The sequence below is a fragment of the Chlorocebus sabaeus genome, chromosome 12 (genome assembly GCF_047675955.1).
Source record: "Chlorocebus sabaeus isolate Y175 chromosome 12, mChlSab1.0.hap1, whole genome shotgun sequence".
Lineage (NCBI taxonomy): Eukaryota > Metazoa > Chordata > Mammalia > Primates > Cercopithecidae > Chlorocebus > Chlorocebus sabaeus.
The window spans coordinates 9,036,252-9,051,539 of record NC_132915.1 but is presented as its reverse complement, the minus strand read 5'-3'; the positions used below and the strand labels follow the sequence as shown (position 1 = coordinate 9,051,539).

The following is a 15,288-nucleotide window of genomic DNA, read 5'->3' as shown; positions in this document are numbered from 1 at the left end:
GGCCCAAACAAACTCTCGCTGTCAGCGCGGCAGGCGCCCGCCCAAGCCCAGACCTCCGACCCGGTTCCGAGCCTGTTCCCGCCGGGTCGCTGGGCGCCCAGGGTCGGCACCTGGGGCTCGCCCGATGAGGGCAGGGTCTAGAGGCCGGCCTGGGGACAGGGGCCGAAGGGCGAGCAGGAGCCTAGGGGATTGGCGGGGTCGGGGAGAAGGGGTCCAGGCTAGGGGCGGGCTGGCGCCCGCAGACCAGGCGGCTGGAGCGGGAGGTGGGGAGCTGGAGGAGTGCCGGGTTCGGGGGCGGGGGGCGGGGACGAGGGGCGGGAGTTGGGGGCGGCGAGGGGAGGGGCGGAGCGTGGGTCCCGCCCCGGCGGGCAGCTGGAAAAGTTTGGTCTCTGACTAGCTCGGGCAGAGGCCGAGGAAGCCGGTTCCGGGGACAGGGAACAAGGACTCAGGGACCCGAAGGCGGCGGCAGGACGCGACCGAGCAGGACCCCAGGCCCGGGAACGACGTCGCGAGCCCCGAGACTGCCGGGCTTCACAGCCCAGCTGGCATTCGAGCGCAGAAGCGGGCGCCCCGGCACCGCCGCGCGCCACCCGCCAGGATGCCGGTGGCCCCAGCGCCCTCAGCCGACCCAGGTGAGCGGCGGGCCCGGGCGGGGCGCGCGGACGCAGAACCCGGGTGGGGGGCTGGGGGCCTAAGGACCCACCTTTCCGACAAAATCCCCACCGATCCCGGGCGCGACGGGGACCTGGGCGCGCCGCGGCGGCCGGAGCGCTCCACATCAGCACCCCTCCCCCAGAGCCGCTGCAGGGACGCGGAGGAGGCCTTTCCACCGCACCCGGAGCGTTTACAACGGGCTGGAAGCCGAATACCTGGATGGAAGTGGAGAGGCTGTTTGTGGAGAAGTTCCATCAGTCGTTTTCCTTGGACAATTAAAAAGTTAGGCGCCCGCAGTGCCAGGGCCTGGGGACGCTGGACGTGGGAGAGGGTTGTGGTCGTTAGCCTGGGAAAATCATTCTTTTAAACAATATTCGCCGGAAAATTAGTTTTTTCCTAACATTTCTCAAACAAAGCAATTAGGTCCGTCAGAATCGGTGCTGGAAGACGAAGTCCCCACAATGCAATAATGAGGTTCCCACGGAAAATCAGTACGTTGTGTTCATAACTGAGATAACAGCTAGAGAAGGGGCTTGGGCTTTTTGAGTCTTCCAATAGTCAGTCAGTCTCTCTCTCTCTCTCTCTCTCTCTCTCTCTCTCTCTCTGACTTTCTGGCTTTGGACACTCCCAATGGCACATTTCTTTGTGGTGTTTTTATATTTAGATATAAGAAAGGAACTTCTTGTTGGAGTTTTTAAGGGAACACAGCTCATTTTGACCCTTAAAATAAGGAAAGGGGCGCTACAAAAACAGCTCTTTAGAAGGTTATTTTTAAATGGAGGCCCACCCTATACATGGTACCCACTCCTACCTGGACCTCTGAGATCTCCAGAATTAGGTGTCATTCTAAAATCTGGACATTAGAAGTCACAGACTTTGTATATGACCACATACTCATAATTTATCTTTTCAATATTGTTTATTCATAGATGAAAATCTTGCAGGCATGGTTAAGAAAAATATAATTCCTAGAAAGTATAAGGGAAGGATTATGTTCTGATATATGACTAACAAGGATAGCTGGCCATGCCCAGGGCTGGTGTTGGTTGAGGAGATGGTGACGGTGTGGGGCGTGTGTGTGTGTGTGTGTGTGTGTGTGCTTGAGGAGTTGTGGAAGTGTTCATATCTGTAAAGTATTATTTCATGGATGCAGACCTCAATGCTAGGTTGAATAACTTTGTTGCCATAGAAGAAGAACCACACATCAGGCTTTTTTCATTAGCAAACCAGTAAATACTCACTTTGGGCCTCTGAAGTCACGCCCATCACCTGATACCTGAGATACAAACTGAAGCTAGCTCTTAAGAGCCTCCCTCTAAGATTTAGAGAGAATGATTTCTCAACCAGTTTTCATCTTTGAAAATGCCGTTTTCCTCTTTATCATTGTGATTTTTATTCAAATGCATGAGTCTCTGATTTTCTACCATATGCAAAGGGTAGAGACTTCAGGTTCCTGTAGCAGAAACTTTACATAGTGGCATAAGGATCTTATTTCTCAGAATTCAGGGATTGGTTTTCCTCTTTCTGGAAACAATGACACTAACTTGATTTCATGGTATCTCTTTCATCTTCCTCAATACTTGTACTGTATGTATATTTTTATCATATACTGTGGATATATTTTTATTACCAAAAAAAGAATTTGAGCATGCCACAATTTTGAAAACTCTGAGGTTGCTGTGTTGTAGACCCCTTTAACTGCCAGGACTTTGTACTGTTTCCCCAGTGTTACCAGGGCCAGGCTGCCAGCCTTGTGCAGTCCGTTTACCTCCGCTGGAACTGGGTGCTGTGGGTTCTATGAGCCGCTCCGTTCCTTCATATTTAGCTTCCTAATTCCTTTCTTATCAGTTTCAGAGCCATTTCCTATGATTCCTCTGCCATATGTTTTCTGCCAAATTAATTGCTTTAAGATTTTCCTTAAGCTTTTGGAGATAATATAATGTTTGAGAAAAAAGAAAAAGAATAGACTGAGTGGAATCGTATCTAGTTTCAGTTAATAACACGTTTCAGTTGATGTTACTGTTATAGCTACTGGGCATAACGTCTCCTTCCCTTTTTTGAATCCTATTTTTGAGGAATTGAAGCTGTGTCTGTAGCAGACGATAGGCCAGTTGGGTCAAATCAGTGATGAGATTGTCCAGTGCAAACTGGCTCTTCACTGCGCCACAGGCTGGGCTGGGGTCAGCTCCCACAGTGAGGCGAGGACCCGCTCCTCAAGCAATGGGTGGTACTCTTTGGCCTTGCAGATGCCGCTCCATTTTCCTGGCTTCAAAATTTTCCAGATATTTCAGTGCCCCTAGAATGACATTCTAACAATCTGCTGGCATGGAAGCACGAGGCAGTTTGTCTCTAAAACATGCCAGAGAATCTCTTGTCACCACCTAGGCAAAGAACCAGTGGCAAGGTGGCAGCCTCCCAAAGAGCTCATCCCTAATGTGACATCCTGGAATCAGATGGCACGGACACCAGCCCAGCCCAGCCTCTTCCAAGCTCTGTGACTAAGGACAAGTGAGCCCCCCGCCTCCCCCAGCGTTGGTATTCTCCTGTGTACATTCAGAGGGCAGATGCTGCTGTGGGGCCGTGTGTGCTATGTCCATGGTGCAAGCTGGCACACATGCCGAGTTACCAGGTGACACTGCCCCTTTGGGAAGGGATAGGAAGGAGCTCAGGTTGACTTCGTGGGCAGGATGGCTCTTATTTGAACGTGCCTTTAGCCCTCTCACAGAGCCTATTTCCACATCCCTGTGGATTCATCCCTGCGGAAATCTTGAGAGTCATTTATCCTATGCTGTCATGAAGAAGCAGCAGAAGGGAGAAGGTTTAAAAACACTCACGGACAGGCAAAGGGGTCAGACACCTCCTGGATCAGATGCACTTACCTTCCCACACACAAGTCTGGAAGCTCAGGACAGTGTTGACGGAGGCAGAAGCTCAGGGCCGGGGCCTGAGTTTCCTGGGGCACCGCCTCCATATCTGGGGTTCCCTGGACTATGCCCAGATAGCTCATAATGTCCCAGCCTTATTTGTGATGGAGAAGGACTTGGGGAAAAGCCACCAGGAAGCAGTAAGTCTAACCAGGGAAGTGCACTGACTTGCATGCTTTGAAGAAGAGAAGGGAGAAAAGACACGAAGCCCTCACCTGGTTTGTCTGTAACAGTTGTTATTTCTCAGGGGAGCTGCATTCATGGGCCAAGCATGTGCAGCTGGGTGTGTGAAGCATGCATTTTGCAATGGACTATCTCCAAAAGCAGAGTGAGGTCACCCAAGAAATCCAGAGCAAGGGAAAATACTCATTAGCAAAGAAATTTTGCTGGAGCTGTGAAACGGCCAACTCATTTCCTCTTTAAGTTATTTTAAATGAAATTTTTTAAAAAATCTTGCTTTCCAAGAAACTTTGTTTATTGGCATATGTTTGGTGTTTTAATTCAGTTTGGAGGATGAGCTAGTTAATTTCCCTGGGAGTACCTGTCTATTAAAAATATAGCATCCTGCATCTGACCAAGAGAAATATCTTACTATCTTATTGTGCTTTTCTTTTATGCAGAGAGAGAAAGGGGGGTGTTGGGAAGGAGATCAGACTGTGGAAATATTTTCTTTATTTTTTCTCTTTTTCTTCCTTTTATAGTTTGCTTATTTTTCAACTTGACATGGGTAGGGAAAGCACATCTGGAATCCATCCGGCCTCCTCTCTCTGGCTCACCCTCCCCCCAGCGATGCTTCTCCTTGAAAATGGGGGGAAGGTAGGCACCTCTGACCTTGGTAGGGTCTAATTTGCGGTCATTCACCGCAGACTCATCTTCTGAAGGCGTCTTATTCCTTCTCTACAAAAAAAAAAAAAAAAAAAAAAGTGTTGGTATTAAAATGCTTTGAGGTAGGCTGGATGATCCCAGCTTAGTGAGGATAACATGAAAACTCTTAGCTAATGAGCTGTTTATTGAGTAGAACTGAGGGAAGCTGAGATGTGAGCAGCGTCTCTCAGTAAACATGGAAAGACTGAAGATGCAGACAATCAAATACTTAAGTATCTTGAAGAGCTGGGTGGTGGGCAGGGTCTGTCCAGTCGGTCAGGGAGATGTGTTAGTGCAGCACTTGGAAGAGAGTGGAACGTCTAGGAAAGGATGTGCCGTGGAGGTGGGCAGTGGGAGCAGCCCAGCGTCAGTGTCTGTGTCGGTTAGAGACCACCGCTGATGAGGAGGAGCGTCTCTACTCTGCAGCTGTCTGTACTCCTGTGTCTTCTGTAATGTGCCCAGCTTTCTGAATACATATAAAACTAGTCTGCAAAGAGCCACATGTCTCAGCATCTGGCTTTATTTCTAAGTGTTCAGGTGGAATTTAAGCCGTCATCAAATTTACAATGTCACTGCCAGCTCTGGACACTTGCTTTTGGAATACAGCAAAGAGTGAACACTAATACTGCATCAGTCTTGCCCTCTGTTGGGGGCCACCCCTCCTCCCCACACCAGTTTTGCAAGATGAGCTGGCTGGGGTCTGGGAAGCCTAGTGCCTCCAAGTCATGGTTAAAGCCCATCCCAGACACCAACACACCGCTCACAAATCAACATCGGCCCTGCAGAAACATGGACATGTGTTCGCCAAGAGAACATCCTCAATCAATCCCAGCAGTGCCACCTGATGATAATCAACACATGGGCCACGGAAGAAATTACCCCATGTCCATAAACAAGAATGAATAGGGGGTAGTGTATCTGCCCACACCATGAGAGCAAGAAGGAATATTCAGCATGCAGGTGCATCTATGTGCAGGACTCGTACAAGCATCATGGGGAGAGGAAAGCAATGGACACAATTGTATCCTGCAGGGTTTCATTCATGTGAAGGTCAGAAGCAGGCTAAACTCATCTAGGGGAGAGTCTTAGCCCAGGTAGTGGTGATGCTTGGGGACAGGTGGTGACTAGGAGGGGCACAAGGAAGGCTGCAGCGTCCAGCCCATCCTCTTGCTGGCCTGGGTACTGGTCTCACTGATCTCTGTGTGGTGGGGCAGGCAGCGTCCCAGGCCTGCCGGTGCCCGCAGTGCCCAGCACTCCTGCAGTCCCTGGCAGTGTTAGTACCAATCCTCCAGAGTGGCTGACTCCCCTCTTGCCCTGAGTAGGGCTCGCTGACTCCAGGAGCCTCAGGCTGGGGTGGGCTTCGAGCTTTCTTCCAGCAAACTTGAGGTCTGTGGCTGGTACCCCTCAGGAGCGGAGGGGAACTCTTGTCCATGAGATGCTTTTAACCGTGCACAATAATGTGTAGATGCATCCAAAATCAATCTGGCCTTTAGCCCAGCACTTAACTCTTGGGATGAGGCCCGCTTTGTAAATGTTGATAATCCAGAGAAAATGAGCTTTTAGATTCTAAAGACGCCAGATATCTTCCACTTAGGCAAAATGCGGAGAATCATATTTAACAAAAGATGTTCTGGACAAATATGCTTATTGAGGGATGAATATTTAATTATAAGGGAAATGATAAATCGAACATTAATGGGAAAATATGTTTGCCCTCAAGATTCATGGTTTTGATGGGTCTCTGGCAAATCTTATACTATGTTTATTGGGGTTATTTTATTGCTGGTTATTCATCTTTAATTGTTTGCTTGTTTTCTGCTCTGCTCAATTTTGTATGAGCCTGTGGAGCCATGGGTCTATTCACCCTCTTCTCTGCACTCCGGGGAGCAAGTCCAGATCTGGCTGTTGGATGCATGGCAAAAGCAAAGGTGTGGTGAAGGTTCAGAGGAGACAGGACAAGTAAAAATGGTAGGGTCAGGCTGTCATGGGGGAAACTGAGGCACAGGAGGCAAGCTGAGGTAGTACAAGAACAGTCTGAATTATAACAATATGCCAGTGTTACCTAAAAGGATGAGGAACATGGAGCTGTGCTTGAATCCCTACCTGAGCTGGGGACAAGGGGCCTCAGGCATCACTGATTGGAACCAAGGTTTGTCTGCAGCTTGTCAGTTTCTGTCTCAGAAGCCCCACATACTGGAGTGGGTATCCCGGCGATGCTGTGGGATAAACCAGGACACTGTGATGTCATGGACAGCTGTTTGTCTGCCAGGTGAAGGCCCCTCTCGTTGCAGTGTGAGCCGGGCAGGTCATCCGTTTGGCAGCATGGTGACGGCTCTGGCCCCAGCTGCTATGGGAGGGAGGATGCTGGCACAGGGCACTGCCCACAGACTGCCTTTGCTCCATGCTTTTTCCATGAGCATGAGTGACTGTTCATGTGGGAAATGGCAGAGCCCTCGCGGCCCCCCTCAGCACTGTGCAATGGTACTGGAGGTGGCAGGAGACAGCCTGAGGGCCCAGGTTGTCCTCATACCTGGCTTCATGCCAGGGTGCATGCCAGGCACAGCACATGTGTCCCTGAGAGGCCCCTGATCAGGGTGGAAACCCAGCAAAGTGAAAATCAGAAATAGTGATTCTCCAGTCCCTGCTCACAGATACAGAAAGAAAGAAAGAATAAGCAATACTAGGCCTGGCGTGGTAGTTCACACCTGTAATCCCAGCACTTTGGGAGGCCAAGGCAGGCAGATCACTTGAGGTCAGGAGTTCAAGACCAGCCTGGCCAACATGGTGAAACCCCCGTCTCTACTAAACATACAAAAATTAGCTGGGTGTGGTGGCGGGCACCTGTAGTCCCAGCTACTCAGGAGGCTGCGGCAGGAGAATCACTTGAACCTGGGAGGTGGAGGGTGTGGTGAGGTAGAGGGTTTGGTGAGCCAGCATCGCGCCACTGCATTCCAGCCTGGGTGACAGAATGAGACTCCATCCCCAAAACAAAACAAAACAAACAAACAACAAACAAACAAAATCTAAAGGGACAGTATCTTTTTAGCACCCGTCATTGTACAGGACGCTGGGGAGGGTACTGTGGACTTACCCGTGAGGGAAGGTCCCTGTGTGGATGGAGAAGCTCGATGCTCAGAAAATGCGCTGCCTGTGTTACTGCCCCATTTAAAGAGACAGTTTGCAGTGCTTTTTCAAAAGTGGCATGCAGCATCAGAGAAAAGTCACCAGGGCTGGGATGATTCCAGAAGATGTTACAGAGCAAGTAGAATTTGACTTGAGGTTTGAAGGATGGGCAATATTTAAATAAAAATCAGAAAGGGTAGAGAGGGAGGGGCTGGGGGGAAGGCTGCCCACTGGACTGTCCTGTTCACCTCCAGGAGAACCTACAGGTGAGACATGGTCTTTTCTCAGGTGAATGGGGAGCCAAGTAGGGCTGGCGTGGATGAGCCACGCTCGGGGCTCAGGGAGGCAGGCCCAGGGCCCTGCGCTGCCTGTCATGGCTCATGAGTGATGGGAGAGATCTGGGCAGGCAACCCCCTCTCATCCTGCAGCATCAGCCCGGACTTGGAACTTGCCTGATTTCTCTTTCTGCAGTTAGCAGAGGGCCTTGGCCCACACATAAGCCTTTCTGCCAGCACTTGGCATTCCGGCTGACCTCGACCCAAGGCCTCTGTGACTTCAGGGGGCGGCAGCTGGGAAGGGTCGGGGCAGTTCCAGGCAGAGCACAGACGTCAGCTCGGACATCCCACCCACTACCAGCCCTCTACCCCTGTGGTCTCCAGAACAACTAACACCTTCAAGCTCCAGGACACTGGAAAAAAATCTTTGCAAAGAAGCAAGGGGCCATCTCAGAAAATCCAGGACCCCTAAATTGATGTAGACAGAGGACTTTGACAGCATCCGCCACTCCGGAGGGTCATGAGGATACAGAAACCATCTGGAGCCACCTCTGCTTCTCAGCCCCAACCAGGCAAGCCCCAGATCTTCAAGGGACTGATCTGTACCTGGGAATAAACTCATGGGTGGATGAGATTCAGTCTATGACACCCTAAAATGCAGAGCCCATAGTATTGGTGAGCGGTTCATCTGTCTCTGAAGCAAATTTAGGGCTGTGGTTCAAAGGTTGTAAAAGTTAAAGAAAAAAATTCACTGGATACACACAGTGGGCTCTTTTAAATTAGCCTCATTTGAACTTAATTCGATATTTAACTACTCAAATAATAAATGATGGCCGGGCGCGGTGGCTCACGCTTTAATCCCAGCACTTTGGGAGGCTGAGGCAGGCTGATCCCTTGAGGTCAGGAGTTTGAGACCAGCCTGGCCAACATGGTGAAACCCCGTCTCTACTAAAAATACAAAAATTAGCCAGGCATGGTGGCAGGTGCCTGTAATCCCAGCTACTTGGGAGACTGAGGCAGCAGAATCACTTGAACCTGGAAGGGGGAGGTTGCAGTGAGCCGAGATTGCACCATTGCACTCCAGCCTAGGCGACAGAGCAAGACTCCGTCTCAAAAAAAAATTTTTTCTAATAAAAATAAAAAATAAAATAAAATAAATGAGTCCACTGAAAGCAGTTTCTAACTTGATAGTTGGGTATGTGGCGTCATCGACATCACAGAAGGCTGATTGATATTACCTGTTACCAGTGTGGTTGAGTGCAAATGTTTGAGGTCTGGTAGGAGAAGAGTTTGGTATTCAGAACTCATTGAGGCCTTCACTTACCACTTTCTCTCTCTTGCAGTGCTCCCAAATGTGCCGCTTCTGTTGGTTCACATGCTCCCACGTAGTTCTATCTGATATTCAGGGCTCTGAATTTCAAGCCAGACTCAGTGAGTGTGATTGTCACTGCTTTCCTGTCCTTCCTTTATCCTCTGTAGACTTAGGTCCTGTTTTTGCAGGTTGATATTCCTTCTTTGCTGGGCCCTGGACCCGCTGCTCACCAGTGTGGTGTCTGCATGGGCACTGCCCAGACTTGCACTGTTGGTCCCTCGATGACCGCATGGTCAGGCCTCAGGGCTCTCTGCCAGGCCAACCTACAGCCCATTCAGACCTGATTTCTGGGCCTGGATCCAGGGGACGCCATCTGGGAAGGGAGGGAGCTTCCCACGATACCACTGTGAAACTCACCAGGGAGGTCTTGGAAATTGAGCAGGCATCATTCAGATTCCATCCTGCTTTTTGGTACTGAGAAAATCCTGCTTTTCCCTGGGTAACTGGGATAATGGGTCACCAGCTCCCATGCCCTAGATGAGGACTAGTTAGCATTTTCTAGTGCCTGGAGATTTCCAGATGGAAGCTGTATTTGGGTCTGTGTATCTTTGTTACAGGATTCAATAATTCATGCACTGAATTTCCCTTCCCGGCAACTCCAGACACCAAATTGCTTCCTATGCTCACCCAATCACTTAGGAACTTAGCCTGTGTCTAAAGACCCTCTGTGCAGCCTGACGTGGCCAGCCATCCCAATACTTCCACGTTTTTCATGCCTTTCTCCAACAGCATGGCCGTGGCCCCTTAGGCGGCGATCGTTTTATCAATGGTCGCTCCCTCTTTTTATCTGTTGGCAGGAGCCCTTTTTCAACGCCCTCGCTGGAGTCTGGCCTGCACGCTTTGCTGAAAGAAGCCAGAGCCTCAGTCCTGCTTCCCTTTGAAATGAATGTTCCTCGAGCGCCCTCTGGTGGATTTTGGAGCTAATCGTCTGTGAATGCCGAGTGATGGCAACTGCCCTCCCGCCGCGTCTCCAGCCTGCGCGGGGGAATGAGACCCTGCGGGAGCATTACCAGTACGTGGGGAAGCTGGCCGGCAGGCTGAAGGAGGCCTCCGAGGCCGGCACGCTCACCACCGTGCTCTTCTTGGTCATCTGCAGCTTCATCGTCTTAGAGAACCTGATGGTTTTGATTGCCATCTGGAAAAACAATAAATTTCACAACCGCATGTACTTTTTCATTGGCAACCTGGCTCTCTGCGACCTGCTGGCCGGCATCGCCTACAAGGTCAACATTCTGATGTCCGGCAAGAAGACGTTCAGCCTGTCTCCCACGGTCTGGTTCCTCAGAGAGGGCAGTATGTTCGTGGCCCTCGGGGCGTCCACCTGCAGCTTACTGGCCATCGCCATCGAGCGGCACTTGACGATGATCAAAATGAGGCCTTACGACGCCAACAAGAAGCACCGCGTCTTCCTCTTGATCGGGATGTGCTGGCTCATTGCCTTCACGCTGGGCGCCCTGCCCATTCTGGGCTGGAACTGCCTGCACAATCTCCCGGACTGCTCTACCATCCTGCCCCTCTACTCCAAGAAGTACATCGCCTTCTGCATCAGCATCTTCACGGCCATTCTGGTGACCATCGTGATCCTCTACGCACGCATCTACTTCCTGGTGAAGTCCAGCAGCCGTAAGGTGGCCAACCACAACAACTCAGAGCGGTCCATGGCCCTGCTGCGGACCGTGGTGATTGTGGTGAGCGTGTTCATTGCCTGCTGGTCTCCACTCTTCATCCTCTTCCTCATCGATGTGGCCTGCAGGGTGCAGGCGTGCCCCGTCCTCTTCAGGGCTCAGTGGTTCATCGTGCTGGCTGTGCTCAACTCGGCCATGAACCCGGTCATCTACACGCTGGCCAGCAAGGAGATGCGGAGGGCCTTCTTCCGTCTGGTCTGCAACTGCCTGGTCAGGGGACGGGGGGCCCGCGCCTCACCCATCCAGCCTGCGCTCGACCCAAGCAGAAGTAAATCAAGCAGCAGCAACAACAGCACCCACTCTCCGAAGGTCAAGGAAGACCTGCCCCACACAGCCCCCTCATCCTGCATCATGGACAAGAACGCAGCGCTTCAGAATGGGATCTTCTGCAAGTGACCGTCTCCCTGCGCCCTGCTCTCTGGCTGTGTTCTTATTTATTGCATGCATCGCTTCCACAGGGGCCCCTCGAGAGCTGTGACTCGGGAGAGCTACCGTACTTTGACCAACAGCCTGCCCAGTGTGGACGTCTCTTACAGAGGGGGCCCGAGGAATCACCACCCCATTTCAGTGTAGACAACGTGCCTTGTCCGCTTTGGGCTCCAGAGCCTTTCAGATGTACTAAGCTGCTGACATCATCCACAGCCTTCTGCTGAATCCCAGACACCCTCCCTGTTGTTCACAGAGAGGGAAGGTCATGGGCCACATAATGCTGTGTGATTCTCCCTGTGCCTCTGAACGGTGTTTTGATGATTTACACTACATTTCCTATGCATAGAATGGATGCTTGTATATTCGTACATCTCTATGTTACACAGAATTTGTGTTGCAGGTGTTTGCCATGTGGTACATACATAGAATCTCCATACAACACATAGGTCACAGGTTATACAAGTGGGTTCGGACTGAACCCCCGGTACAAGGACATGGTTGTGAACTAGGTGGACGTGCCATCCCTGTTCTCCTTAGACTGACATGAAGTCTCATGTTCACCAAGTTTTTGAAGTTCAAATTCTCCAAAAAGGGCTTGTCCAAGGCTGGCCCCAGATGTGAGGGTCTGACCCACACCAGCCCTGTGTCCTTTCAGTCATTTGTCCCTGAGTAATTTTAATCATATCCCAAAGTCAAATGATGTGATGGTTTTCAGGTTTCTGCAAATCACAGAAAAACCAGTCGAGATCACGCAGGAGCTTGTGCCCCCAGGCGGGCCAAAGAAAGAGCCTATGAGGGAGCAGCAGAAGCGGACGGCTGACCTGGCTCACCTTCCCATGCCACTGGGGCGGAGGTCTGCTTCAGGAAACAGAAGGTGTCTAGGAAATGAGCAGAGATTCACAAGACAGCACTTTGATTCTATGTTGAGTTTGTTTCTATATTAGAAAAGCACCAAGTCAGTAATCCCCTGTGGCGTCACAGCTGAGTAGCTGTGGCCACCAGCAGTTTCACAGCTTCCTGAAAGCTGGGACTAACAGTGACTATCAGTAAGAGAAGTTTAATTGTCAGGTTAGAAAATGTGATCTGGCAGTTGATGCATTCTTCAAAGTGATCTATTATAATAATACCTACACGATACTATAATTTTACTTTTCAACATAAGTTGAACCTGTAGCAGTCTGTTTACCTTGTAAAGGGATTTCTTAGAAGACATTTTGGTACATGCTCTTCCCCAAGGATTGTACATGTTATACAAATAGATGGAAAGAAAAGTGAACACGTTTGTAGAACTGTCATAAGCACACAGTTGCCGTGTTGAGTTCTCTTTAAAAACAAGGACAAAACCAACCAGCCTTCAAAGGAAGCTCACATCAGAGTCCCCTAAAGTATTTTAGGTTCAGTGGGCATTTGCCTGAATAAAACCTGAAAGAGCGGTCTTAACACATTAATCACTTTTTCTAAGAGAAATTGATTCCTGTTTTGTCATCTGATGCAAGTTGCTCTTATAAAGAGACACTTTTGTGGGTTCAGGGTAACTCATCTCCATGGGCTGACCAAAGACTTTTCTAATTTTTGTTACTGATGAGATGAAACCTATTTGTAAGGAAATCTTCCCCAGGAGCATTTCTGTTGCCTTCTTGACATCAATGAAAAGTAGCGTATTCTCTTATGAAATAGCATGAGAAAACCCAGGGCATTTCTAGGACAGTAAAACATTGAAGTACTGGATTAAGAAAATGACAGGCCAGGCGCAGTGGCTCACGCCTGTAATCCCAACATATTGGGAGGACGAGGTGGGCGGATCACCTGAGGTCAGAAGTTCAAGACCAACATGGTGAAATCCCATCTCTACTAAAAACACCAAAATTAGCTGGACGCGGTAGCGCATGCCTGTAGTCCCAGCTACTTGGGAGGCCGAGGCTGGAGGATTGCTCAAATCCGGGAGACGGAGATTGCAGTGAGCCGAGATTGCGCCACCGCACTCCAGCCTGGGCAACAGAGCAAGACTCTGTCTCAAAAAAAAAATAAATAAATAATGAATAAAATAAAACAACAACAAAATGCATCGGAAAGCCAAAACATTCAGTATTGCATTTTCACATAGGTGATGAAATGACTTTGGAACTTTATCTGTTATAGTTATGAGTTGCTTTGGGAGCCTTGGAGCTCTCTCTAGCTATTGTTCATAACGCTTTGCTCCATAACCCTGATGTCCCCAATATCTAAGTATCTCAGCCTTCATCCATTAACTCTACTAGGGAGCCCACAGCCACCATTCCCACTAGGAGGTATCAATGTTTGTGGTATGACATAAGGCTTCCTTGAAATAACAAGACTTTTGAGCCATCTGAATTAAAAATACATCAAAAAAGTAACTGTGCTCATTTGCTAAATGCAAAACATAATCACCTTTGATACCAATGTGCTCCAATAAGTCTAACTAGCTAGCCAGCTGGAGATAATTTAGCAGCTGAATGTTTCAAAGCCCTAACCTTGAAGTTTGGGAACAGGTGGTCTTCTATGCTGCAGAGAAACTATGCATTAGATCTCTTTTCAATTAGAAACCTTTACTATTTCCAATGTATGTTTGTTAAAAAAAATAAACTAAAACCAAAAGCCTTCGTGTAAACCCACTCTTGGGAGGCCGTGGGATGGGACTGTTCTGTTGTTTTCACCGGGCGCCCTCCCCACTGCAGGGGTGCGCGGTGTTGCAGGCTTGCTACCCACCTGTGTTTCTCAGCATTTCAGGAATTAAACCACATGCAGAACCCCAAAGAATCTTTCCCCTTTCTTCTTCTTCTCCACTACCATAGATGGTGTTTTAATGAAACTTCGGTGCATTGGGTGTTATTTACACCAGTTTGGTAGGTCATACTATTTTGAGAATGGTCTTTTGGTAGGGATAAATTTGTAAGACCCATGGCAGCTCAAAGACATGGGACCTCTTGTCCTGCCCCATTTGCTCTTGTTTATGCAGCAGGAGAGAATAAGTCAGAGCCAACCCTTGCACACTTAGCTTTCTCCCATGCAAACGGTCCATTTTAGCCTCTCTGACCTGCGTGCTATGTAAAGAGGAGGCCAGTGCTCGGCATAGCTGTTCTGGTAGCGATGCTTATTACAGCTCATGATGAAATGCCCCAACGCAAGTGAGGACACAGCTGCCCACCCTGGTGCTAGAAGGTAAGGTGGGTCCTCTAGGAGTACATCTGCCAGGATACATTTTCATTCCACAGCCTTGGTGGATGGGACGAGGCTTTGTTGTAACTGTTTTTTTAAAAGTCTCCCGGGGAACCACGGAAAATACCTCCTTCCTAGAGAAAAGTTTCAAGCTCCCCTCCTCTCTTTAGTGAGGCAATACAGAATCCATCATCCAAATGAAAGATACTTTTCACAATAGCCTTTATTGCCTGCAGACTTACATGTATAGTCCTTTAAACAATTAACTGTTTAGAAAATGGTTGCTTTTCTCAACCCTTGAGCCAGTTATTCCACGCTGGTAAGACCCTTTCACAGAAATGTAACAAGGTGCATTTTATAGAAAACATCTAATTAAATCACCAATTTCATGCTTTTAAATTGTATCTACAAGTGCAAAACTGCAACACCCAAATGTTTTTAGTATCTAAGTCAGATATCCAAAGGTTAGCTACATAATCAGAAATGCGCACACCACTGTTCTGATAATAAAGGCACATTTTCCAATAACCAATTATAACAAGAAGTGCAGCATTACCTAAGTTGGGTGTGTCATCTTCCCCTCGTGGGTCACAGGATGACACTTGGGGATGTGATGCCATGCCTGCACTTGGCGGTCCCAGGAGCACAGAGATGCACCAGACAGATCATGAAGGGCTCATGCTTGGAAACCACACCATTTCCTGACAGAGTGAAGGAATCGCCGTGGATTCATCGAAAGGGAGGAGGGAATTTAAGCTAATTCTCTTCACCTGCTGTGTTGTCAA

The 15,288-nt window shown here is 49.2% G+C and overlaps 1 protein-coding gene across 1 annotated transcript; it reads left to right on the top strand.

The window, feature by feature from the left end:
* Window positions 1–523: 523 nt before the first annotated feature.
* On the top strand, window positions 524–13,945 carry S1PR3 (sphingosine-1-phosphate receptor 3). The gene is made up of 2 exons (XM_007969698.3): window positions 524–632; window positions 10,010–13,945. The coding sequence occupies exon 2, from the start codon at window positions 10,157–10,159 to the stop codon at window positions 11,291–11,293; it is 1,137 nt and encodes a 378-aa protein (XP_007967889.3). The 5' UTR covers window positions 524–632; window positions 10,010–10,156; the 3' UTR covers window positions 11,294–13,945.
* The last annotated feature ends 1,343 nt before the right edge of the window (window positions 13,946–15,288 follow it).